The 26701-nt window shown below is 40.8% G+C and overlaps 4 protein-coding genes and 1 non-coding gene across 7 annotated transcripts, besides 2 other annotated features; 2 read left to right on the top strand and 3 right to left on the bottom strand.

Moving 5' to 3' along the window:
* Positions 1–89: 89 nt before the first annotated feature.
* Positions 90–26688, top strand: Roc2 (Regulator of cullins 2). Of its 2 annotated transcripts, NM_001169648.2 has the most exons (4): positions 90–174; positions 551–646; positions 990–1238; positions 26361–26688. In NM_001169648.2, exons 3-4 carry the CDS (start codon positions 1079–1081, stop codon positions 26540–26542), a joined length of 342 nt encoding a protein of 113 aa, NP_001163119.1. In that variant the 5' UTR covers positions 90–174; positions 551–646; positions 990–1078; the 3' UTR covers positions 26543–26688. The 2 variants fall into 2 exon arrangements, with proteins under 2 accessions (NP_001163119.1, NP_610691.1); NM_136847.3 differs by lacking the exon at positions 551–646 and having other exon boundaries at positions 26361–26610.
* Positions 467–516: a mobile genetic element.
* Tret1-2 (Trehalose transporter 1-2) lies at positions 1430–3509 on the bottom strand. Its single transcript, NM_136850.4, has 5 exons — positions 3314–3509; positions 3107–3232; positions 2133–2918; positions 1791–2076; positions 1430–1730 (listed from the first exon to the last, which is right to left on the bottom strand). Exons 1-5 carry the CDS (start codon positions 3395–3397, stop codon positions 1546–1548), a joined length of 1467 nt encoding a protein of 488 aa, NP_610694.1. The 5' UTR covers positions 3398–3509; the 3' UTR covers positions 1430–1545.
* Positions 4662–13676, bottom strand: Tret1-1 (Trehalose transporter 1-1). 2 transcript variants are annotated; one of them, NM_136849.2, is made up of 8 exons: positions 13627–13676; positions 10764–11022; positions 9243–10177; positions 8264–8414; positions 6602–6727; positions 5614–6399; positions 5269–5554; positions 4662–5200 (listed from the first exon to the last, which is right to left on the bottom strand). In NM_136849.2, the coding sequence occupies exons 2-8, from the start codon at positions 10863–10865 to the stop codon at positions 5013–5015; spliced, it is 2574 nt and encodes an 857-aa protein (NP_610693.1). In that variant the 5' UTR covers positions 10866–11022; positions 13627–13676; the 3' UTR covers positions 4662–5012. The 2 variants fall into 2 exon arrangements, with proteins under 2 accessions (NP_610693.1, NP_725068.1); NM_165845.2 differs by lacking the exons at positions 8264–8414; positions 9243–10177; positions 10764–11022; positions 13627–13676 and adding an exon at positions 7146–7388.
* Positions 6855–7116: a mobile genetic element.
* On the top strand, positions 18809–18881 carry tRNA:Met-CAT-1-2 (transfer RNA:Methionine-CAT 1-2). The gene has a single exon. It is a non-coding gene; the product is annotated as a tRNA-Met (tRNA).
* CG13198 (uncharacterized protein) lies at positions 23682–24546 on the bottom strand (the record flags this gene model as incomplete). Its single annotated transcript, NM_136846.1, has 3 exons — positions 23682–23828; positions 24093–24428; positions 24487–24546. The coding sequence occupies 3 exons, from the start codon at positions 24544–24546 to the stop codon at positions 23682–23684; spliced, it is 543 nt and encodes a 180-aa protein (NP_610690.1).
* Positions 26689–26701: the final 13 nt, after the last annotated feature.

Below are 26701 nucleotides of genomic sequence, written 5' to 3'. Positions count from 1 at the left end.
CTTATCGATATTTAATTATCGGTCGTCGATAGGTGTGTCCGTGCATATAAGGTGAATGTATCCCCTAAATGGCTGTGGCAACACTGAAAATAGTTTTCCCTTGTTTTGGTGTGGCCACACTGACTTTTGGCTTGCTATTGTTTACATTCAATTATTTCGACTTCTTATTTGTTGGTAAGTCAAACCGGCGGTTCCTTATCATTTGCCCGAAACTAAGCAAGAAGTAGGAGTGAGGTTAACAACTTAACGAACACTGTGATAACCTTTCCTTCGTATACAACTGAGAATGGCATTTCTTTGTTCTCGGAGGAAGAAGTAACTTTTTGGCAAGTTGAGCAAAACATTAAAATTCGTATCAGCCACTTGCTACGAAAGTAAATTACATTTTTACCAGGGATAAGTGAGAGGCTTTATAGTCTATCCCCCTATTCCGCAGCTACCAATATTCATAAAACAAAAAACAATCAAGAAGAATGCGCTTAGTCGAATGGCTCAACTATCAGATACCCGTTACTCTGTTCCCTAATACTAATATACCGTTTGTTCGTAGAATTATCGCCACCAGTTGGAAGGAAGCAACACCTGTTGATCATTTTTGAACTTTTCTACTTGTAGCTCTCCTACGCCTATTAAGCATATTTTTCGAGTAATATTCCTAATATTTGTATAATTACCTTATTTAAAATCCTAAACCTGAGTTACGTACTGATGTCCGGACCTGGTTAGACCACTTTGCCATTTGCTAATAATCAATAACTAAGATAGGTCCGGTTTAGAGTTTCTAATACCCTATAAATTAACAGTTAGAAAAATATTTAAAAACGGGGTCGAATAAAACTTAAAATTGTTTACCAAATAAAAATAAAAACATAAAACATTAAAGGGAAATTAAAAATAAAAGAACCTTAAAAAATTAATATATTGTATTGTAAAATTAAAAAACATTTTTAAACCGCTATTTGTAATACTAATTAAAATCTCCCATACAGGAGGATATACACAAGAAACAAAAAAAAAATATTAAAAAACCGAATCTCATTAGCCCAGTGGATTGGTCAGTTTCCCAGACTTTTTTGACATGGCTGATGATCCAGAAAACTCAGTGGATAGGCCCACAGACGACGGAGATGCCGGCAAACCGGAAAAAATGTTTACGCTGAAGAAATGGAACGCAGTTGCAATGTGGAGTTGGGATGTGGAATGCGATATCTGTGCCATTTGCCGTGTTCAAGTTATGGGTGAGCAATACCACTGATTTCAAAACTCTAATCTTGAGTATTAATAATAATAAAAGGTCCTACATATGTAACAATATGTAACTAGAATATTATTATACTGGTGTCTTTGTTAACACTATCTTGTGCATATCGCAAGCGAAAATGTTTTTTACTCACATATACATAAGTGCCTAAAAACTTTCAATTGGTGTATTTTTCAACGGTAATTTTGATTTATTGCGCTTGCCTAAAAATTCACAATTTAAGCACGAAGACACCACCCTACTATTTGGTTTGAACGCATCTCAGATCCTTAGCAACACGCCATTTACATGTTGAAAGGAAATGGCTTGATGTTGACCACCGAGGACATGGGCACACGGCCCATCATCTTTCGCTCAATTTCCTCCAACGACTTGCCCCGCGTTTCGGGCACAAAAATAATCACAAAGAACAGACCCACGATGCAGATGGCGCCGAATAGCCAGAAGGCTCCATGCGCGCCCATAGCAACTACACACAAAAATATTAAATATTATTACACCACTTATTTTAGTTAGTTGCACTACGCACCCGTGAGGTCCTGGAAGGTCTTGGTTACCACAAACGTGCAGAACCAGTTGAAAGCCGTGACCACCGATGCAGCCGGTCCTCGAATCTTGGCTGGCAGAATCTCACCCATCATCAGCCAGGGAATGGGTCCGAAGCCCAGGGAGAATCCCAGAATGTAGATAACGAAGCAAGTGAGTGGCAACCAACCCAAATGGGACACATCCGGACCATGCGCCTTGCAGTAGAAGAAGCCGCCCAGAATGGACAGGGTCACGATCATGGCGATGTCGGATACATACAGAAGAATCTAAAAATTACGATTAGTAAACAATGATTTTCATTTATATGCATCTTTAAACCCACCTTTCTGCCCAACCGATCAATCAGAATGATGCCCATAAACGTAGCAAAAAAGTTAACTACACCCACGATGATCGTGGAAAGATTGCTATCAATTGTGGATCCCGCATCCTTGAAGATCTGGACCGTGTAGAAAATAACCGCGTTGATACCGCTGAACTGTTGAAAGAACATCAGACCCAAGGAAATGGAAAGTGGCTTCAGATTGTTTCGCTTAAACAGCTCCAAACAGGTGTTCTGAGTGGCCTGACGATCGGCATCGGCCTGAGATTGCATCAACTCCTTTAGTTCGGGCTCCACATCCGCCTCCTTGCCACGCAGCCATTTCAAAGCCTTCCTGGCGCGCTCTTCCTGACCACGGTTCACAAACCAGCGCGGAGTTTCGGGGATAATGATCATCAAAATCAGGAAGGGAACGGGCAGAGCAGCTCCCAAGAAGGCCAGCATCGACCAATTCATAAAGGATCCCGCCACATAGCAAACCAGGATGCCTATGTTACCAAGAGCGGTGGGCAGCAAACCCAAAGTGCCCCGCACTTCCGGCTGCAAAGTCTCACCCAGGTAGACGGGCAGGGATAAAGAGGCAATGCCAACGCAGAATCCAGTTAGGAATCGTCCGCACAGAATCATGATCACATTCACAGCACACGCAATCAGCAGTGATGATACGATGAAGGGCACCGCAGTGGCCAGGATGGTGCTGCGCCTGCCCAGATATTCGATCAAGGGTCCTCCTGTTATGCCACCTGCTAATGCAGCCAGTGGCATGATGCCACCAACCCAGGAACCCTGCAATAGTATAGATTTCAAGTGATTGGATAGGGGTTTAGCTTCGTTTGGGAATAGAAATCCGATTTTCGCTGGAAAAGTGTGCCTTTGAAACGCTCTGTTGAAATTATCTGAATTATTCAACATATCACTGGGACTTATTAGCTTCGAATTAGCTTATCTGCGAACAAAGAGTTAACAAAACTTACAGCATCTTTTGTGACCTCAAAGGAGGTGATGGTCCGATCGGTCATCGACACAAGTGCAGGCGACGTGTAAGCGCTGACAAATCCGACCACCAAGGAGCACAGCGAGACACTCAGAGCAGCCAAAACCTGGAAATAGGAAGGAAAACGATTTTAATTTGTAAGGCTCGCAGTTCTCCAAAGTATTTTTCACTAATGTAAAGGAGGCACCTGGGAAAAGGTAAAATTGGCCTTGAGCCCATCGGCGGGCACGGAGAAGGACACATGGGTGTCCGCTCGCATCAGGATCTTCATTGCGGCACTGTATCTTTAAACTGAATCACGAACTGAAATCGTTTTTTGCTGGCAACGAGGCGGTGAATGTAGCTAATACAGCTTTAGCTCGTCAAAACTCAACTGAATATTGTTGTTATTCCCTGTCACTAATTTTTAATATTCGAGAATGGTTTTTTGACGTGATTTGTAAGGAATCGTCACATTGTGCATAATCCTTAGGCGAGACGTAATAGTGCTCGTCGGCTATGGGGGTGATGATCTTGCTCGAATTCACTGATGACTTTTAATAATGATAATAAGATATAGCGCGGGCGAACCCAAGTGACAGGAAAACCTCTATAGTATAGTTTATATATATACTACAAGAACACTACATTTCGATCGAACCGTCTCCAAGATTGACGATCGACGGAAATTCTGTTTCCAAGTGTGTTTGATCAAGACCGAGCTTATCAGTTTATTTTGAAAAGCAGTTTCAGGCTGTTTTCAGCGAAGCCGCAGCGAAGCTCAAATGCAAACTGCAACTGCAACTGCCAAATATCAGAAGTTGAACAGAAGTTGCAGGGTCAATTGTCAGAGTTTACCTCTGCTAAACACACAATATATTCGGATCCGATCCATCATTATTAACATTTTGATAGATACTAAGAAATGTAATGAATCTTTATTCGTTATCATCATCTATTATGCACTTTCTTTGCGTCACTACGAGTGACCTATTATTAGCTGACATTTCTATTATATGAAGATCTGATTGCATTACCGGTTGCAACTGATTCAATAAATGACAAGACTCAGCATTAATAAGTACGAATACCAAAAATATCACCCACAAGTAAACAATAAATAAATTAGATTAACACATAATCGCCCAGCCATCGCACGGATGCATCTTTCGCAATTGTTTATTCGCTTAATGGTCCACCGATAAGATTCGAACCTAAACAGATGCGATGCGGGGTCCATGTAATGCTCCTCCTTATCGAGGCTATTCGGTCAAGTGGTCGGCAGCAGCTAGATTTTTGCGATAATTGCCAGTGCAAAATCGAGCACACGCGTTTCTATTTTTGCATTTGGCATGTGCCTCTGGAATGGCCATCTAGCCGATTGGTCATCTAGACACTTAACAATATATATGTATACATACATATATTTAGAACGGAGTGCGGGGACACATTCGGTATGAAACTCACGTATCTGAGGCGCTGACATTGCTGCAACTGTAAACTGCATTCTGAAGGTCGTATGCAAAGCGATTTTTCGAGGAAAGTAAACGTAACTTGGATTTGGTTTGATTTGTATTTTAAATTAGTCTACATATAGATACACTTACAGCGTAGGTAAAGTACAATATATATTCGATATATAGCCAATTGGTGTATTTTTCCAGGGAGATTTTGGTTTTTTGCGCTTGCTTTTGCACTACAACTAACTACGATTCATGTCATTTTTTTTACACCGATAAATTCACGCAACATTCATCAAAATGTCAACAAATTAGTGCTAGAAATCATAATTTACATAATAAAACTATGCACTTAATGATTATAAATAATAATAACAATTTAAGCACTAAAGGCACTAGTCTAGTATTTGGTTTGATCGCATATTCAGATCCTTGGCAACACGCCATTTACATGTTGAAGGACAATGGCTTGATATTGGCCACCGAGGACATGCGGCGCACACGGCCCATCATCTTCCGCTCGATGTCCTCCAGCGTCTTGCCCTGCGTTTCGGGCACGTAGATTATCACAAAGAACAGACCCACGAAGCAGATGGCGCCGAATAGCCAGAACGCTCCATGCGCGCCCATAGCAACTGTACATAAAAATATCAAATATTATTAAACCACTCATTTTTGTTAGCTCTATGCTTGCACTACGCACCCGTGAGGTCCTGGAAGGTCTTGGTCACCACAAACGTGCAGAACCAGTTGAAAGCCGTGGCCACCGAGGCAGCCGATCCGCGAATTTTGGCCGGCAGAATCTCACCCATCATCAGCCAGGGAATGGGTCCGAAGCCCAGGGAGAATCCCAGAATGTAGATGACGAAGCAAGTGAGTGGCAACCAACCCAAATGGGACACATCCGGACCGTACGTCTTGCAGTAGAAGAAGCCGCCCAGAACGAACAGGGTCAGAACCATGGCGATGTCGGAGACATATAGAAGAATCTAAAAATGACAAATTTTAGTAAACAAGGATTTTCATTAATATGCAGCTTTAAACCCACCTTTCTGCCCGCCCGATCAATCAGAACGATGCCTATAAACGTAGCCAAAAAGTTAACAATTCCCACAATGATCGTGCAGAGATTGCCATCAATGGTGGATCCCGCATCCTTGAAGATCTGGACCGTGTAGAAGATAACCGCGTTGATACCGCTGAACTGTTGGAAGAACATCAGACCCAAGGAAATTGATAGTGGCTTCAGATTGTTGAGCTTAAGCAGCTCCAACATGGTGTTTCGCGATGCCTGACGATCGGCATCGGCCTGGGATCGCATCAAACCCTTCAGTTCGGGCTCCACATCAGCCTCCTTGCCACGCAGCCATTTCAAAGCCTTCCTGGCGCGCTCCTCCAGACCACGGCCCACAAACCAGCGCGGAGTTTCCGGAATAAGGAACATTAAAATCAGGAAGGGAACGGGCAGAGCAGCTCCCAAGAAGGCCAGCATCGACCAATTCATAAAGGATCCCGCCACGAAGCAGAGCAGGATGCCTATGTTACCAAAGGCCGTGGGCAGCAAACCCAAAGTGCCTCGCACCTCAGGCTGCACAGTTTCACCCAGGTAGACGGGCAGGGATAAAGAGGCAATGCCAACGCAGAATCCAGCCAGGAATCGTCCGCACAGAACCATAGCCACATTCACAGCACAGGCAATCAGTAGTGATGAGACAATGAAGGGCACCGCAGTGGCCAGGATGGTGTTGCGCCTGCCCAGATATTCGATCAAGGGTCCTCCGGCTATGCCACCTGCCAATCCAGCCAGCGGCATGATGCCACCAACCCAAGAACCCTGCAATATGATAGATTTCAAGTGATTAGATAGGGTTTTAGCTTCGTTTGAGAATGGGAATTCGAGTTTCGATGGAAAAGTGTGACTTTGAAACGCTCCTTTGGGACTTATTAGCTTGGGATTAGCTAATCTCCAACAATTTCAAGAGATGCGAACAAAGAGTTAACTTAACCTCGACAAATTACATTTTAATAGTACTTACAGCATCTTGGGTGACCTCAAACGAGGTGATATTCCGATCGGTCATCGACACAAGAGCAGGCGACGTGTAAGCGCTGACAAATCCGACCACTAGGGAGCCCAGCGAGACACTCAGAGCAGCCAAGACCTGGAAATAGGAAGGAAAACGATTTTAATTAGTAAGACTCGAACTTTTCCACAGTAGTTACTCGTAGAGTAAAAGGGTATACTAGATTCGTTGAAAAGTGTGTGTCGAAAGCGACTCCGACCATATAAGTCGAGTCGAACTGGCCATGTCCGTATGAACGCCTCGATCTCCGGAACTATTAAAACTAGAGAGTTGAGATTCGAGTTTACTTCGAAATGTTGCACCGCCCACAAACCGCCCAATACTGTTCACACTGTTTAAATTTTTTTGATTTTTTCTTATTTTATTCCCGAATATCTAGCGATAAGCCTACAAATTTACGAATTTTCGCTTTTGGGATTTCCACTAGCTGAGTAATAGGTATTTGATAGTATACGACTATTGCATTCACACTTGTTAATTAATATAATTCAGGCACCTGGGAGAAGGTACAAATGGCCTTGGGCTCCTCGACGGGCACGGAGAAGGACACATGGGTGTCCGCTCGCATCAGGATCTTCATCGCGGTGCTGTATCTTTAAACTGAATCACGAACTGAAATCGTTTTTGGCTTGCAACGAAGCGGCGAATGTAGCTAATACAGCGTTAGCTTCCTGCCTTTCACTTTGCTCCTTGGAAATGGAATACGTTTGGCGCGTTCGCTCGTCAAAACTCAACTGAAACTTGTTATTATGCACTGTCACTAGTTTCCAATATTCGAGAATAGTTTTTCGCTGTGATTTTATGGGACTCAGGCACGTACACGAAGCCACCGAGTGCTGATCGGACCGATATTGCTTATGCGAGCGACGGAGATTCTGTTCCCAAGTGTTTGATCAAGACCAAGCTTATCAGTTTGTTTTCGAACGGCAAAGACAAAGAAAATGCGTTATGCCGATTTTCAAAAGCAGTTTCAGGCTGTTTTCAGCGAACGCGCAGCGAAGCTCGAATGCAAACTGCAACTGCAACTGCCAAACATCGACAGAAGTTGCAGGGTCAGCTGTCAGAGTTTACCTCTGCTCAACGCACAATCTATTCGAATCCAAAACGTTCATCCATCAGGAGGCAGCTAGCGATATTTTTAGTCCGGTCATAACTAAATGCGTTAATTTCAATTAAGGCATGAGCGTCTCAGACGCAAACGCAGCGGCATCGTGCGAAAATAGCTCAAATGGCTCACACGCCGGCATCTTGAATCTGGAGGCCCCTTAAATTGCTCAACGAGTGCTTTATGGTCGCATTAGTGCCATTCATAATCTCGGGACACGGGAGGCGCCAACGAGCTTAACAAGCGGACAATACATGTCCTCCACCGCCCCTGGATTTCACTATAAGCCGAAGGACTACACTCGAAAAATTAAGAGCAAATCTACTTTTAATTAGCAAGCACTCGATTAATGGGTGTTCACGACTAAAGAGAACTGAAGGTCCGGGTTCTTATATTTTTCTTTGCTATTAAAGTTTTGAATTAGGATAACTGGCTTGAACCTTAAGCTAATTAGGATGAAAGGGTATGATAACCACTTTTTTCTCTCAGTGCACGCATGTGTGACCCACCTGTGTCCAAATGTATATGGGATTCGTTGTGGGACGGTAGACCTCCAGCTTGGGCTTGCCATCCTCGGTTATCTGGCGCACGAAGGGCACCGCATGACGGATGTTCTCGCCGCGTTTGTTGTCCATCTCGTCCATCTCGTAGAGTCGCCGGCTGAGGAAGGAGAAGAGAAGGTTGCAAAACTGCGTGTCAGTCGATTGTATTGGAAGATGGCCTTTGCTAACAGTCTATTAAAGTGTGGCCCATTGCGAAGGCGCGTGTACGGCGGATTTGCCCGAGCCGGAGATACTATGAGATCGCTCAAAATAGTCGGAGCAACGTCAGGGGTGCCCAATTTGTATGCCACTTGGATTAAATGAATCAACGAAAGTGCGTAAATAGTTTGAAATAGCAATCTTAGGCATGCGAGAAGCTAACTATTCAATTACTTAGATTGCTCATCGTTTACTACGGGCATATTTGGAGTGGCTTACTTTTCAATCATAACTACATACAAGCATATAAAGTTAAATATGCAAAAACAAATAAACAAAATTAGAGTTATGTGATTAATGTGCCTAATCTGATGGTTTCAAAACGATTTTGTTAAACGAATTCGATTGAAAAACAACAAAGAGCTAATCGCATTTTGTCATCTTTCTTGGTATTGAGTGACACCTTTTTCGCTGAACTTATCAGTTCTAAGAAATATTTGATTAATGCCTGCTTTATCTCATCGTTCTAAAATTGCCCATAAGGTGATATCCAAGTTCGTACAAGGCTAACAAAATATTCACTTTCTTAATTGGCTTTAGCAATACATGTATGTGGTTACCGTGCGCTTTATTGCATTCATGGTAATTTCCTACAATTTTACCTATACTACAAAGTCCGGAGACAGAAGAGCGTGTTGCAGATAACCCCTGGCTATGAACTTTCGCGGGTTTTCACCCAATTTGTTTGCTATATTTGATTATTTTTCTTCATCAAGAAGACACTCACCTCTTGCGGGAATCTGTGCTGATGGAACGCTGCTGTTGGAAGTGCTGACGGGATGTGAGAAAGTCCTCGTCGCTCTCGCTTTCCAGATCCTTAAGATCGATGATCACCGGCTTGGTAATGTCCTTGGGTCGATGGATCAGGCGTTTGTGCTCGGCATCTTCGCCCTCCTCGTCACTGTCGGTACTCGATCCCTGGAGGACTTTGTCGAGCTTGAATGTGACACGTGGATCCAAACTCTGGTGCTTGCGACCCTGGAACTCCCGCCGTGTCTTGTGGAACTCCTCTTCCGATGACGATTCCTTCAGTAGATCCTGCAGGAAGCGTGTGCCCTTAACGTCCAGGGATACGTGCTTCTTGGCCTGAAACTGCCGGCGATTGTCGTTGGCCAAAATGTGCTTCAGGTCCTTCAAGATGCCCTTGTGATCGACGCTGGTTGCCTTCTGTTGCTGGAAACCAGTTCGCTTCTCCTCGAAACTGTCCTCGTCGCTGCTCTCCGCTGCTTTGTTACTGTTGGTATTGCTGTTTCCGGTATCCCGTCGCTCGAAGGACACGCGTGATCCTTTCAAGCTCTGCTTGCTGCGCTGCAGCTCGTCACCCTGGGCACCTCTCTGCTGGCGATCGCGATGCTCACGTATCTCCAATGATGTGGGCGGCGGTGGCAAGGGAGTCAACTCCAAACTACCGCTGGCGCGCAGGGGAGTCCTCTGTTGCTGCTGTGTAGGTGGCTCGTTGATGTCGTCGTCCTCCAAAAGCGGGCGAAACGATAGCGGTGGCTCGTCCTCCAGCAAACGCTGTGTCCTTACTGTATTTTGTGGATGCCTTTGGGGTGACACTTGGGGGAATAGGAACGGATCCTCTGGCAGAATTGTGTCCAAACTGGTCGCTGTGTTCGATGTGGACAAATTGCTCTCCACACGATGATAGCCCAGCTCGTCCTGTGGATTGGATTCGATTCGAATCGAAAGACAGTCGCGAATTAATTAAATCGAATCATAAGCATGGCATAACTAAGAAGCCTCCCCATCTCTACATCAAAATAAAACCGCTCCAAACCGCCCGAAATCTTTGCGATTAAGTCGCGGTATTTGTTCTTGAACACCAATCTCAAAGGTTGGAAGAGGTCCAGCATTATCGGACATGTGCGTACTTGATGCTGCTCTTTGAAATGTTGTTTTTGGATCCTTCTGGTGTCTTTAATTGCCCTATACTCATAGCGAATTAAGTGGCTCATATAATATTTTATTTACAAATTTTATAGATAGTTTTTATTCAAGTTTTTAATAGGCTAATTTTCAGTTTACGAACTGTTAGCTACAATTTGTTGCTGAGTAATTAAATATTTAATGATTTCAAAGTTTGCTTAAAGAATAAGATTAACTGTTTCTGATGTAAATAATCTCAATCTGTAGATTAAGTATAAAAAAATCTAAGAATGCCCAACTATCTATGTATCTATTGAAGTGGATGTGGGCTTTTCAGGCTGGTCGACTACCCCAATATTGTTTTCGATGAGATACTTACACCTACTCGGGTTAGTTTTTCCTTGAGCTTGCCCATGGCGTTGCTCAGCGGTTGATGACCGCCGCCTCCGCCGCCGGCTCCTCTGTTGTCGCGTCCACTCATCTTATCAGCTCAATAGCTTGCTAGGTGAACTTGAACTTGAAGGTTTTCCTCGGGAAGTTTGTTTTTGCCACAAATTTTCACTTGTTTTGTTTTTGCCTTTCAATCGACAACATAAACAATGTCTTTTACTCTGCGTTGATTTGATTTTTTGTCTTTGCTGTAAGAAAAGAGAAGATTTCAGATCGTTAGAAAATTATACAAAGCTATTTGAATATATGTTTGCATTTCACTTTGTAATCAAATATGCATTTATCAGCAGTTCTAATTTGTCTGATGTCTGGCACAGTTGTATTGCTTTCATAATATTGTCCGATAGTAATTGACTACTGATATAGTGGAAAAATCTAGAGTATTATTATGCATTAATTGAAATGGCCTGATGTCTGAAAAAAGGGGGCAAATCGCAACGATTTTGTTCAAAAATAGTTTGGTACTCGATTATTTATAGATAAATGCACCTATATCAGCGATTTTTGCCTGTTTCAAATCGTCTGATGTCTGCGCTATTATCGCTAAGAATTTATGGGTTGGGTTTTAGATAACGCTCGAGCCCCCTGAGCACCCAAACACGCCCACTTTCTGTTGCCGGTTGTCCTTGATATTCACATGTGACCAACTTTGTAGCCACAGTGGAGGCACTGTTTTTCATGCATAGTTGTTTTTATTTACTTTTAACGCAAACTTGTGTGAGCGGCTGTTTTTCACGGCAACGTGGAATTTATTTATGATCTTTTATATTTGGCATGCGGCAGTTGGCTAAAAAATATACATTCGAAATGTATTTCAAAAAATTTCCACCCACTTTTCCTTGTGCATATATTTGCTGATTAATGACCGCATCGCGGAAAAAAGGGAAATAAATTCGTTTTTTTTTTTGGCTTTGTCAAATTTTGTTTGGTCTATTTGTATTTATGTTGACTTTTCACTTTGCGTCATGTGATGCCTGGGAAAATGTGTGGGCGCCATGACGTCGAGGATTCGTCTCTGCTTTTTTTTTGCCAACGCTTTTCCACCAAGCCTCCCGCTTTCCCTTTCCACATAGAACGTTTGTCTATTTTCTGCAATTCTATTCTGTTTTTGGAATTCCGTGCAAATATCAGCAGGCGTGACATAATGCTAGGTCTAATTCATGTGTGTGTGGTGGGCGTGGCCTCCCACCCGAAAGTTGAATTGCAGGAACACCGAAAAAATTTTTTGAATATGCAATAGAATGCTAAAAATCCTTCGATATTCGAATTATATACTAAAAAGATTGAATGTATTTTGAAGATTGAATATTTTACTTTTTAGTCTGCAAATTTATAAACTTTAACAAAAATTATCTTTAACATTTATCCCCAACTATTTATTTATATTTATCTACAATCCAAGTAGTTGAAATATAAGCAATAGAAATAACCTGTTGCTAGATATTATTATTTTCCAACCTAAACATTCTCTCTGTGTGTGCATTTCCCTCCAAAAATAGTTTCATTTTAATGGCCCAAACTAATAGTTTTTCTCCGCGTGTCGCCTGTTCAGTTATCCATTTATTGGTTAATGAACGTGTTGCGCTTTTCGCCAGTCTAAAACGCAATTGCAACGCCAGTGTTTATATGCAAATTCTTTCGCGAAAGGCGCTAAAAGTTGCCATTGACCTTGAAGGCCGCCGCCTCAGTGGGCGGTTGGGCAAATGACACATATTTTTGGGGGCCTGCGAGGCGAAGGCGAACAGAAACAGATCGAGATCGCGGCTACAGACTCTCTTAAGCCTTGGTTGAGGGGGGGGGGGGGGCAGAACCGCTCCCGCTCTTTAGCCAGCTGACGCGCGCTCTCTTAACAATCGAACTCACGTGCCGACTGAACCCCGCTCTCACGCGCACTCACACTGCTAAAGGGTAAACCCACACAGGTGAGCAGCCTACGTCAACAGTGCAACGTTGCGATTTTGTATTTTGTATACTCGTATTCGTCATGATCTTGCGGGCATTTTATTTTTAAAAAACGTTTTTCATGCTGACAGCAGATTAAGAAAAGCGTAATCGAAATTCAAATTAACGAAAGGCAGCCGCCAGACGAGTATTATAAGTAAATTCGCTTCAATTAGCGCAAAAGAACGCCCACACGCGAATTCAAAATTAAAATGTATATTTTTGCTTTTTTTTTTGTTCAACTTTGTTTTCACTTTTTGCGCGCCACGCCACTCACAAATATGCACTACACACCAAATTCGCAAATATTTTTGTAAGAGATAAAAACCAAGTGTTCTTGTCTAAAATTAAGAATTTTCACGGTCGCCACTCTCCCAAAATTTTCTCGTCTTTTCTTTATTTCCTCGAAGATTGCATTTTACCCTTGGCCAAAAAGTTTTTGCCATTCCTTTTTCGTTTGGTTTACTGCTCTTTTACAACATTTTTTCGCACATTACGTAAAATAGTTTGCAGTTCGCAGCGGGTTCATTAAAATGTTGGTTCATAAATATTTCTCAGTTTGACGTAGTATGCAAAAATGCGCATAAATTTACAGGTTTTTTTGAATTTCTTGTATACGCCAGACAGCCAAGAGACTGTTTTATTTCTTTATCTGTATTTTTATTCGAATAGTTTCTGCAAAATTTACTTAAGAAACGCGATAGGGTGGCGACCGGAACTGCTCGGAAACCAAACTATTCATAAATATAAACAACTGGAATGTTACACTGTTGTGCTGTGCTTTTCATATTCGCTTTTAGTTTTTTTTTTTTTTAGATATATTTTTTGCGGCGATTTTTGTGGTCTTTTACCTTTGGAACAAACTACTAAATGTGATATCCACTATTGTGGCACTGAAGTTCAAGATTCGAATGCGCAACGTTTATATAGCGCACACCGATTTCGTCGCGGAAGAAGAAGAGTTATTCGCTCAAGCTTTTTGTTGTTCCCCAACGGTAAAACAGGCGCTCTCTTCGCCCTCTCTCGCTCAGCGCTTGTCTGTATGGGTAAGTTGGAGAGAGAGTATTTTTGGGGACAGAGCGTCGAGCGAAGGTCGAAAAGAAGGCATGAATGAATGGGGCTCGTCTATGTGTGTGCATGTGTGTGTGTCGGACGCCTCCTAGTCGTAGGTGTCTCTGCAATAGTTGTTGTTCTTATTGTTGTTGTTGCTCCTGCCAGTTGGAGGCTGCGAGAGAGGATGACGCGTGTTCTTAAAGAGAAGTCGCAACTCGCGACCCAGTGGCACCATCCAAACCCATTTTGTACTCTATTCGCGAAAAGGTTTTCCTTGGCTTATAACCCATTCTGATTCATAGATATGCTTAACTGATTTCTTATTAGAAATTTCATATAAATATTTATTGCGTTACATATTATTGCGACACTCATGATTCAAAATTGCGAATTTTCAATGATTTATGCCAAATAAATGAGCGAATTTTTATCTGTTTCATCTGTTTTTCAAAATTTAGCAAAACAATGCATTATATTTCCAAGCTCAGATTTTTAAAAACAAATTTCAACTTGGTGATTGCTCACACTTTCTAATACGTAAAAAATTCTAATCTCTATACCGAAACATAAGGTACAAAGTATTTGGCTTAAAATAAAATATTGATTGTGGGATTATCAAGATAATGATACCAGTGTATACTTCAAATTAAACTTTTATTTCAAGGTTAAAAAGTAACAAATCGTCCAATTTAAAAAATCCCTCTAATGTAAAATATTGTTATAGGATATATCCGCAGTCGGTGTCCTTTCAGTTTGCACTTTTATTGATTTGTTTTGGCCACTGCTTGGTTATAGTTATGGTTATGCTCAATGACCAATTGCCGCGGTCGGAAAGCTGAGAGTTCCTTCGCTCCGTCAATTGATTTTTATTTACACACATATTTTCAATTGATTGTTATTAAATTGACTTTGAGGCGCGTGCAAATTTCTGGAAGCCTTGGGAAACATTTTGCGTGCTACTCCATGTGTCCGCCACTCGATGTCAATATCAATTCACTCACTTTAGCTTTTTGGGGGCCTGACGCAAGTGCAACCAAAACAAACGATGATGGATGTGGTTATGATATGGGGAAATAAGCATTAGGCAAATAATTAAACTTATTTAGACGCCTCGTCTTACTGCGATGCTCTGCAATTTTTTTTATTTACCTATTTATTTGGCTTTCGTTTCAAAAACAACAATCGCGCCCCCCTAAACGAAAGAAAAGACATCGCGGGGGGCTCGTCTCTCTATTTCATAACGTGGCATAAACATTGCGCGCAATGAGACGACACAATTTCCAAGTACCAGGCCCGCCAGCCGGTTTCGATTCACTTGCAGATACAGATACGACTAAAGAGCAACAGATACGGATAATGCTCGAATATCTGGATGGTTACCCAGGGGTCATCCTGGCCGTATAAGTTTGAGTTTCAGTCATAGAATGTTCTTACCAATTCATTGACAACAAACTGTAAGCCCTTAAACACATAGTTAATCTCGTTTAGGTTCCTTAAACTATCAATTTACCCACCATTAGTCACGAACTAGATCTGAATCCGATTATTACAAAGCATTTCAATTGTAACAACCGATAGTAATACTATGATTAAATAGGTGTTTATTGACCACCATTATCTCTGAAACGATCATCTGTTGCTCCACGCCTCAAATCGAATATTTTGGATAATTAACGGAAAGTTTTGAGTCACGATTCTTCGCAGCACGCGTAAGTTATTTCGGCATTTCCATTTCCACCACATCGACCGTCATTTGCCCTCGACTCGAAGTTGCGATCGGTTCGTATAGTATCTGGTGTTGTTCTTGTTTTTTTTTTTTGTGAATTTTTTGAGATTTTTTTGCATGACTCAAGGCTCAGTTGGATCGAGGAAAAGTAATAACACAAACAATAGTTAAAGCTATCAAATGTTGATGAATGCTGTCGTTTCTCGAACTGTGGGAAGGTCGAAAATGCGGCACGCAAAAAATGTTTGAATACAAAACTTGATTGACAGGAATCGCGAGAAAGAGAAAAAGATCTTAAGAAAGGGATGGCGAGAGAAAATGAGCTGGCGAAATAGGAATTTGTAGTGGTGAAAAAAAAAACGAAAGTGCAATGAACTTTAAAGTAATTGCACAAATGTAAAGTACTGAGGTTTTGACTTTGGAACGGCACTGAGCAAAAGTTAAGGTAACCTAGAAGATTTTCAAATTTATATTCATTGAATTTGTATTCTGTATAATGGTACTTAGTAAGGGATAAGTTTTCAATTCTAAATAATAATTACTACAGACTTTTCGAAAGTCACCATGAACTACTATTTTTTAGAAAAACAACTACTCTAGATGATTCATTAAAGCATAATGGAGTGTTTGCATTAATAGGCTTTTCGCATTCAAGGCTTTTAACTTATCTGTGAAAAGATAGGTGTATCAGTTCTGTTTCCCCGCACATGACGTAATTAACAGGGAGCTTTCACGTAATTACCGAACTGTACTCGCTTTTCACAGACCCACTTCCTATTTGGTCTATTTTTAGCAGCTTCAACAGTCTAAAAAATAAGCGAAAACCACAACAGAAATGGCAAACCCAGCACAGAAAATGCCAAAAGAGACGAGCCCCCCAGTTGCACGTACTGGCTAGAGAGAGAGAGAGAGAGAGAGAGAGAGAGAGAGAGAGGGGGACATATATGTAAGAAAACAGAGGGAGTTATAGAGGGGGAAAAGGAGGGGTAGAGCACCTGGTAACAGTATTAATGTAAGAGAAGCCCGAAAAGAGAGCACCAACCTATTAAATTTGCGAAGTGGCGCATGCGCGCGATTTAAAAGCTGATGCAATTGCGCATTTATTGCATCAGACTCTTGCAACGAGGCTCCACTGTAGACATAAAAATAACTCAAACTCTGGTACGTGAACGAAAATTTTCCATACGCTAATTAAAGAACTTCGACAAAGTCAAATTGAAGCAAATGGCAGAAAATCATTAAAAGCTTATTTATCTAATTGAAGTCACATAAATTTCTGCGAATAAGAGAGAGTGGTCGAAAGAGAGACACGTGATCTCTTTTCGTTCTCTTTTCTTCGTTTTTTTGCAGCTAAAATTAGCGCCAAGAAATCAAAATATGTAAGGCAAAAAAGAGACCAATAAGTTAAGTTAAGCATGTGATTTTGCACCTCACCCTTTCCTTCTTTATATTCGTCACGCGGCCACCCAATTAAAAAGTTGCTGTCTTTATAGACACACAAAAATAAAAAGAAAATTGATCTTAGATTTTAAAGAATAACAACCTATAAATTTCATTGGCCATCTAATGAATAGGTATGAAATATTCTAAAGTCTCTTTGATATTGACCTGCTTTTTTTCCGTGTATATATGTTATGTACGAACAACTATACATGTTTGTATGTATACAACTGAATATTCGATTGCGTCTGTATGCGTGGTGACGTTTCTGCTTTTGGCAAACCAGACGAGCCTCCAACCAACACACTAAGAGCCCCCATAGCCCACACCCATAAACACATGACCAATTAAGCTTCGCATGGTGACTTTGCTGAACCTTTAGCTACTGCAATCAAACTTTCGCTGGCATTTGCCCATTTGGTTTGCTGATTAGATCCGATTATGATGAGCGTTACGGTCCGCAAGAATTTTTATTATCTTCCCGATCGCACTTTAAACTCGGTCCAACTCACCAATGCACAAATCTATCCATCCGATCGATCGATGCCCCTAACGAAAAGCTCTCCCAAAAAGCTTTTTTTTCGTCACCTAATCATTAGAATTTGACTTTTGTTTTCTATTAATACCCGGCTAATTTTCAATGGGAAGTGGCTGCCTAGTACAACAACTAACACGTGTGCAAATAAGACCTGTTTCAGTTGTATACCGGAAAAAATTGGACATCAAATAATGATTGTGAAAATGGGTATCGTAAAATAAGGTCGTGGATTATTACTTTTGATGATCTCCTTAAATATGAGTCATGTTGCCTCTTCGGTATTGTATAACATCCATGAATCAAATGAATGATTTCTAAATATTCAAATATTTTTCTTCGTGTACCGCCAGGTGAGACAGCAAGAGGTACTCAGACATCCAGGTAATTAAGGCAAGCTAAATGGCAAGACCGGTGCCCTTCAGCCAAGGTCAAAGTCGCACTGTCCGTCTGTCTATCAGCATTTTTGTCACCAAGTGGGCAGTTCAAAAGTTGCGAAGTTGCGTCAGATCGCTAATAGAAAAGTTAACTCTACATACACCTGTATGTGTATATATGGATATACATGATATCCACGAGATATGTGTGTACATATAGGAATAAACCCACAAACAAAACGACGATCGGCGGCGTCTGGCTTGACTAGTTAGTCATACAGTTTCAGTCTGCCAGCCAGTATGCAAAGATTAAAATGCTTAACCGAGTCTGGTTTTGGCGGCTTTAATTGATGGCGTTTATTTATAAATCATCTCATGAATATGCACATTTTTTAGAGGGTAAAACAATGTAGGTTCCGTTTGGCATGAAACTATAGGGGGGAACTAAAGGGTAGATCAGCTATCGTACGATAATCTACGGGCACTAAACAAACTGTTTTTTAAAGTGTTAATTAAATGGATGATGCAAAACGATTTGCAAAAAAGTTACTAGAAACTAGCTTATTGCCATCTATTAGGCAGCGAACATTCCGAAGTACATCTACTACTCATAAAAGTCAAGTATTGAAGCACAAAAATGTCAATGGGAACCTATAAATGTATAAATTAAACAACAAAAAGGGCACATTATGTGCTAAGTAATAAATAGAAGCCTTGACCTACGTGCAAAAATGTTCAACGCGCAGCAAGTGAGTTTCGATATCGTTTGTTTTCAAAACAAATGCAAAATAACGGAACTCTGAAATGGCCCAACTAATTCTTTTAATCGATGTATTCCACCCTGCTCGAGAACTTGCCACGTGGACCGTTTCAAGTTGCGCTCCGACGGCGCCAAGAACATGGCCTCGGTGGCGCAGTTGGCAGCGCGTAAGTCTCATAATCTTAAGGTCGTGAGTTCGAGCCTCACCCGGGGCATGTAACTTTTTTTTATTGCTTCCATTGAATTTGTCCTTTTTTGTAAAGGTTAAATCTATCTAAACTGTTTCAAAACGTTTCTCTGTGCTTATAATAAAATACTTTACATTTTTAAGAATCGTCCTTTTTAAGTAAAAAATATTTTTGTACTAGTTACTTTAATAATTTTATCTTACACTATTTATAGATGTTAAAATGTTATTTAAATTTGTAATTGATTTTTGGTTTCATTAGCAAATATCCATCTTGGGTGCAGCTATATTTATACTTTAGTTTTACCTATTCTAATCAAATATTTTCACATCGTGCTAGCATTTAAGCATCCCTTTGTAAATTGCGAATGCACTCACTAAATCCGTCATAAAATTACGTTGGCGTGCGGTCGGGATTATTACGATTACAAAATGCAGTCCCGTAATTCAAACCGTGCAATTACACGGCCATTACGGCTGACATTAGCTTCTTCCAGCTAGCAACGAGATCGGGACAAAGCAAATATAAACGTTCCACGGGCGGTGCAATGATCAGATCGGAGCCACCAGGCAAAACCGGGATGATGGGCCATGTCAATATTTAGACTAAAACCCATACACCCACGTCGTCTGAATGTCACGCGGTCGCCAGTGGGTTAAGGCTGTTCTAACCGGAATTTGTGTGATAGGTCGGCTAAATATCTAATGAACTCTGTTGCACTTGAAGAAAATAATTCAGAAGAGCCTAGGCCAAGAAAATTGAATGTGATTAGCTTGAAAACAAAAAATTTTTATGTAGTTTTTTCTTAAAACTTAAAAATATATTATAATGATACATTTTTCTATAGTTTCCTATAGCGTCTTTTTCTAAGGCATTATTAGAAAAGGTTAATAGGCGGTTATTTCTTCCAATTTAGCTTGCATATTCGCAGAACTGCATCTGAACTGCAAAGGGTTCAATGGCAAGCCCTCGTCTGTTTAAAGTTGAATACTCCTTGCATATGACACCTTTTTGCAGCTGACCAAATTGCATGTCTTATGTAAAGCGTGCCAAAAAGCCGAAGCAAGGTCAGCAAGAACCGGTATTGCTACAAATATATAAGATACTGATAAAAATTCAAAACCATCACCAAGGGGAGAGCTGCAACAGATCTTTCGAAAGAGTACGGAGTGCGAGTACCAATTTGAAAGGCAAGTGGAAAATTTCATGGAAAATTACCAGGGGGCATCGGCGAGACCAAATGCAGGAGTGCAGAGATTTCAAAAAAAAAGTTCCTCTGAAACAAAATGAAAAATCCAAAAAATTTTCCATTCAACGGGCCTGCAACTGATCTCTTCTCGATGTGCGCGTGTGTGAGAAAGTACGTCTGCCTCGGCGGCAACCGCATACCTCTCTTATTTTTACCCCTCTGAGTAACCGCTACCCTACACACAACCATCGATTCGGTTGTTTCTTCGTTGATCGCCATAAATTTCAAGTTTGCACCGTGTTCGTCTCGTTCACCGATCTCTGCACATGTGATCGGTCATGTACGTATGGCATACATATGTATGTGTGTGTGTATACCACATGTATTGCATAGTATCTGAATGTGCCAGATATTGCCCACTCGTAAGTGGAACAAGCCAGAAATTGCTACGCTGTGTCTTTTCATTTGGTGTCTGTGCAATTTCGTACACTGTATGCACCAAAGTTCTCGAGATTCTTCTTCGACGTTAAGGCTTTTCCGCTTCAGAGTTCCCTACTTAAGTTATATTGTAAAATCGAAGTAATTGAAATAATATAATAACACGATTTTAAGGAAGTCAACTAACTTGCTAAGTCTAAAAATAAATTATTTGCAAGCCAGTGATTGAGACTAAATCGTAGTGTACCTATTTGTTTACCCAATCAAAGATCACTCACTAATTGCCTGATCTTGGATCCATAAGAATCTATTTATCTTCACCTTTGTGGCATGCTCGCTAGGCATTATCCCTTTGCTCCGCTCCGAGCTTGTTAATTTAGTCTAAATGCCTGAATTATTTTACCGACCGCCCGAACACTCTGCACAAATTAACATTTATCTACTAACATTCACACCTTCAATTCGGTCACATGTGCGACTTTCCACGAACCGATATGGCAATGTGATATATAGTCGAAGATATGGCTGAAAACACCATCACCATCACAAAAAAAGTTTCCACGAGCCGAGTGGAGCTTTCCTTTCATGACGTATTTACCGTGAATGCTAGAAAAAATTAAATTACTATATCTAAATCTATCTGATTATTTGATATTATCGTATTATAATAAGTATATTATAATTTAGTATATAATATATTTAAAGATTTCAGATTTTGTCTAAGCATTTCACTCTTATTCCAAGTGCAATGATCACCTTTTTCAGGATAGGGCATTAGTCGACTCTTTCATGAGGATATACTTAAGAGAGCATTTTTCGCAGAGAGCGAAGAGCGCCAAATGCAAAGAGCATCGAACGAAGAGCACGTTTGGGGGCACGTTCGATCGTTGGTTGATTTTCTTTATATTTTTTTTCGAATTTCTTGTTGTTGCTGTCTTGTTTGCTGGCTGCTGGGCGACAAGCCCCCGTGCATGACGTCACGTAAGCGAGACCGTTACAACAAATGCGAAACGGTTTGTGTGGTGTGGTGGGGGGGGGGGGGGATGTAGTAACGGTGAGAGAGTGAGAGACAGAGAGAGAGAAGGAGAGGGAGTCGCTGTACGAAAGAGACAGCAGCACATGCAACGTGACACGCGAAGCGAAGCACAAATAAATATAAAAATATTTATAATAATGTCGAGCATGTGACCAATTTGTCGGTAAATCGACTGCAGCGATAAGACGCAGATATTAAGACCCCGATAAAATAGCCATCGAGGTGCAGAAAGCGCGGGTCGCAAGTGCGAAAATTCTCGATCACTTGCCATTTAGATATATGTATATGCCACGATTTAAGGGCTATATTTAGGCCCGATCCCAGACAGATCCGCCAATGCACCCGCCAACCTTGAACTTACAACACACACCGATATAAACACATACATACATAGTACATACATACATACATATGCACTTGCATAACGGCCAGACATTTTTGCATTTGCATATCGCCGCGCAGTCGACTAAATCCCATTTCGATTCCGATCCGCTCCGATTCACCTATCTATATCTATATAGTCGGCGAGCGTCTGGTCAGGTGCGGAAAACTGGAATTCTTAATCAGTCGGCTGTCGACTTGTATCGGCAGACCTGAAATCAAAGTAGTAACGATTTTGTCAAGTATGTCCGACTCGTTTGCCGGCCATTCCACTGATACCCTCTATAAGCAGCGGGGTATATGGGTTACTCGGTCGTATACGTATTCTCAAATTATGAAAGCACATACAAGGAAAATCGTTTGTGGTTTGACATGAATTATGTTTATTAATGAACTCAAATACATTTAAGTATTAAGTATAAAACAATTTTAACTTGAATTAAAATACAGTAGACATCTGAACGTTTGTCATAAACTTTTCGATTTCACTGCCTTCATTTATAGGATAAATGTCATGTAGTTAACACGGATGTATTAAAATGTTAGTAATATTTTTAAATATTTCTCCTTTTAGGACTTGGTCTGAAAATAAGAAGCATACTTTTAGGATCTTTTTAAAGACATTTCAAAATACTGTACATCGATGAATATTTCCAAACAAGGAATTGTTTAAAAAATCTTTACCATAGCTGTCTATGGTATTATTTTCTTATAGAGTATATAAATGTAAAAGTACTTACATTTATTATTATTATTTTGAATTTTTATAATAACTTCTGAATATTTGTTTATATTTTTCAAAATCAAAAACTTCTAATACTATTTTTAAAACAAATAAATCCCCGGGTAAGAACACTTGCCACTGCTATTTGACTTTCCGTTGCAATTCTCAGCTGGTGTTACGTTCCTGGCCAAACATTGTTGAGCGCCCCCAAGATCACTTGACTTGGTAGCCCTCTTGGGTAGCCAGACGTGCAGCTTCCGGCTGGTTAAGTCAGGTGAGCCTGGCTGAGATCGGCTGAGGTGGGCACGTCATTGTCACGTTTCGTTTGTCTACGATTCGACGACCAGCAGTATACATATTGTGCAATTAAGTCGGGGCGGGCTCAATTGTCGCTTAGACTAATGCATATGCAATGGGCCCATAAAACGAAGTCAAATACCGATCCGCGCGACTTGATTTCTAGATACACAGATACCCAGACACGCCCCTCCCTTTGGCAGCCCTGCTAAACAAACGATCGCAATTGAACTCGTAGAGATACATAGATACAAATACATATATGTAGATACATAGTTTCAGAGAACTTCGCAGATTTGCAATGACGCAGTTTGCGCTTGGTGCGCATATTTTTTCCACTAACTGTACCGTGGTTATTCCATATTCCGTTGTGCCCCAACTCAATCAAATTGCCATACTGATATCGATATTTAAATGATAACTGCCTCCGATCCGGTAAATTGATTGATTATGTATGAGCGGCTGTGAGGAAATAAGGTATTTCATTTCTCCGCCTGGTGTTGCACTTTATTTTTTCCACTGTGCCTAGGCCGAGCCCTCTAAAAAAAAATTTTCCATTGCTGGAAATTGTTTATTGACTTGATTGACTTTAACTTGCCACACAGACTTTTATTACGGCAAGGAAATCAAATCGTTGGTGTATGCAAATTAATCGTACCGCTGCCGTTCTATTGACTGTATTTCGAGCTCCTAACTTACGCAATCTAGGCCGGCTATAAACAAAGCGAAGATCAAGTTTTATGACGCCCGCCGTCACTCGATTCACTCGATTTTCTCGAAAAACACCTGTGTCAATGTACGAGCGATGCCGTACGCGTAAAAGGTGAAACCCAAGCGGTAGGTTCCCGCGGGCACCGGCATGCTGATCTTTGTGAAATCCAGGGCGAACTTCTCCACCGTCATGTGATTCTGGAACAATATGGAGTGATAAAGGGCGCAAGTCAAAGGGAAGTCGATTATGTCGAGTAAATTCTATTCATATTCATTACAATGCAGTTAACCGCAGACACTCGTGATTTTTAAAAATTTCTGTTCTGCAATGAAGCGTTAAAAGCCGGATGAAACTAAAACATTAACCTCTTATCGAAATACCATTACAACTTTAGACTGATAGAATCTTTAGTTCTTCAAAAAAAGATGTGCCAGATTACAAAGAATTCCTTATTCACTTACCTCCTTCCAAGGACACGTTTGATTAAAGTTACTCTGCTTGCGAATAGCATCAAAGATGAATCGTTCGAAGGACAAATCGTAATTCCTGCTGGCCATTAGTTTGCAGAAATCAAAGAGTATGTAGTACATAAAGGGTCGATAGCCATCCCGCCGTTGAAAGCACTGCAATCTGGTGGTCAGATTGCGAATGGGTAACTGAAACAGGCTGACCTTCAGCGAAAGTTCCACCTGATTCCTGCGAACCACCTTCAAATGACAGTATTCATATTTGGTGAGACCGCGAGATGTGGGCAAATCCATGCACTTGACATTGGTGAACTTCAGGAGACGAGTGCCCTACAGGATAATTTTAATTAAATTTTAAAAAATATTAATAAAAAAAAAGCGATCATACCATTGAATCCTGCAGCAGAACAGATAGAAACAGTAAATATAATGGCCCATTCGACGGCATTTGGAATGAGTGAAACAATGGCTTAGACAAGCAAAAATGTTTGAATTTACAACTTCGTAAACGATAATCGCAAAAATTCGATAAAATTATAATTATTTCCAAATGTTCAAGCGATTAAAAAATCGTTAACCAAATACAACGCCATTTCTGGCAACTGGAGTTCAAATCGCACTAGTTCAAAGACCCAGGAAAAGAACAGTCAAGCATTTTGCTGTATATAGAACGTATTTAAGCCCCCGCGATTAGAGCCATAGTTCGTAAGCAATGGCTATTGACTTCTACTTCAATTACACAAAATCATTAAATTCTTGGAAGTATGTTAACAATTTCCTGTTCTTGTGATCGTTTTTCGCTTACACAAAAGTGCTAAATCCAGGGGAAATTGTGAGGCGATTTTCACACCAAAAAAAAAAAAAGAAAAACATAACTCCTTGACTCACGCGGGGTGTACAATTCGCTTGTTATTTTTTTTTCGCTGGTTGTACATTTGTTTTTTCTTTTCAATTTTTCTACGGGTCAGCGAAATGCGGCGATGCAACGCCAGCCAAAGCGGCGTATACGTGATGCCTCACAAGCCATTCGGTGACGACGCATTTACCTTAGCTGCTTGTTCTGTTGATTGTCGTTTTCGAAGGTGTATTGTAAATTTCTGCCGATGCGATCGTATTTCGAAATGTCAACACCAACACCTGCAGTAGGTAATTCAAGCGGCTCAGGTGATGCCAGCCAGCTACACGGCAAGAAAATAGGTCATGTTTGGAAGACATACCTATGTATATACAAAATGCTATTATGCTATTATCATGGAACTTTAGGAATGCTCATAAAATCTGAGACTACCCCAGTTTCACATACTTCAAATCTAGTTTTAGAATTTCGAAAGAAGCTATAATTCCAGCATATAACGATTACATTTTCCCGCAGTACCTATATAATGAGCCACCGATTGAACCATTTTTGCATGGACTTGTCGAATTTCGACGGTGATTCTGAGAAAATAATTTTTTTTTTTGGCCGCCAGTGAAAACCGACGCGTTCCCAATTCGGGCCGCCCAGTACAGTGACCTCTCCCACGAACAACAACCGAAAATAACTGAAACGAAATGCGGGGAATGGCTCGCTGATTTGTGATTTACTTTGCACTTATTTTTTATGTATGCACCACCTTTTGTTGAATGAACGTTTTTGCCGATTTTGGTGTGAATATTTTCTGAATGAAGGCATTTCCGCTGGCCAAGAACATTCATATCGAATAACTGCAATCGGAGGACATTTTCAATAGCTTTTGGCCATAATCAATTCACGGGAAATCGCGCCGGTGTCAAAGATGCATTTGCGTCACGGAATCAGGGATTTGAAGCTGTTGCCATTTTAAGCTAATTGTGGCTCAAAGTCGCCAGTGACGCGTTTTGCGAAGAGCACTTGCGGGATCACTCATTGCACTTTTCTACAGTTCTATTTTCGAAGTGTCTTACGAGTCACTTGACCTTTTCACCCCGATCGGTTGATTCAATTAAGTCGATTTTTGAATTACCTACTGAGGGTGTAAGTATGAATGTCCACCAGGTGATTCACCAATCAATTCAAGATGTTTAGATCACAAAATATGCGAAATTGTAATGATTCTGTCAAATTTAATATATTTAATAATCAAAAAAATAAAAGTAAGAGGCATTTATTATTATTATTATTATCCATTGAATAATTGAAATACGCATTTCGTCACTAAAACTGATCTTATAAAACTTATCTTATATTTAGTTCTTTTAATGTTCTTATGGCTTTTGCTAACGAGTATTTTCTATCTTATCCAGATTCCTGCCTTCGCTGCCAGGCGGACAACAAGCGGGATGTGATGGGTCGCCAGGACTGCGTGGTGGTTTGGGGCGAGTGCAACCACTCCTTTCACCACTGCTGCATGTCGCTGTGGGTCAAGCAGAACAACCGATGCCCGTTGTGCCAGCAGGAGTGGTCCATTCAGCGCATGGGAAAATAAATATCTCCACCTGATATTACTTTATGCTGTGTCTAAAAAAACAACTATAAATAAAAAATTAAAAGTATAAACATATGTTTTCAGGGTTGAATTCAGAAATCATTGTAACCAAAATCATACATTAAAAGAAGAACAGAATCCTTGTTAAAAATCCGTTTT

Source organism: Drosophila melanogaster, chromosome 2R, assembly GCF_000001215.4.
Source record: "Drosophila melanogaster chromosome 2R".
In the NCBI taxonomy this organism is placed as follows: Eukaryota; Metazoa; Arthropoda; class Insecta; order Diptera; family Drosophilidae; genus Drosophila; species Drosophila melanogaster.
Note: the sequence above shows the minus strand (reverse complement) of the source record. Positions and strands in the feature narration are given on the sequence as shown.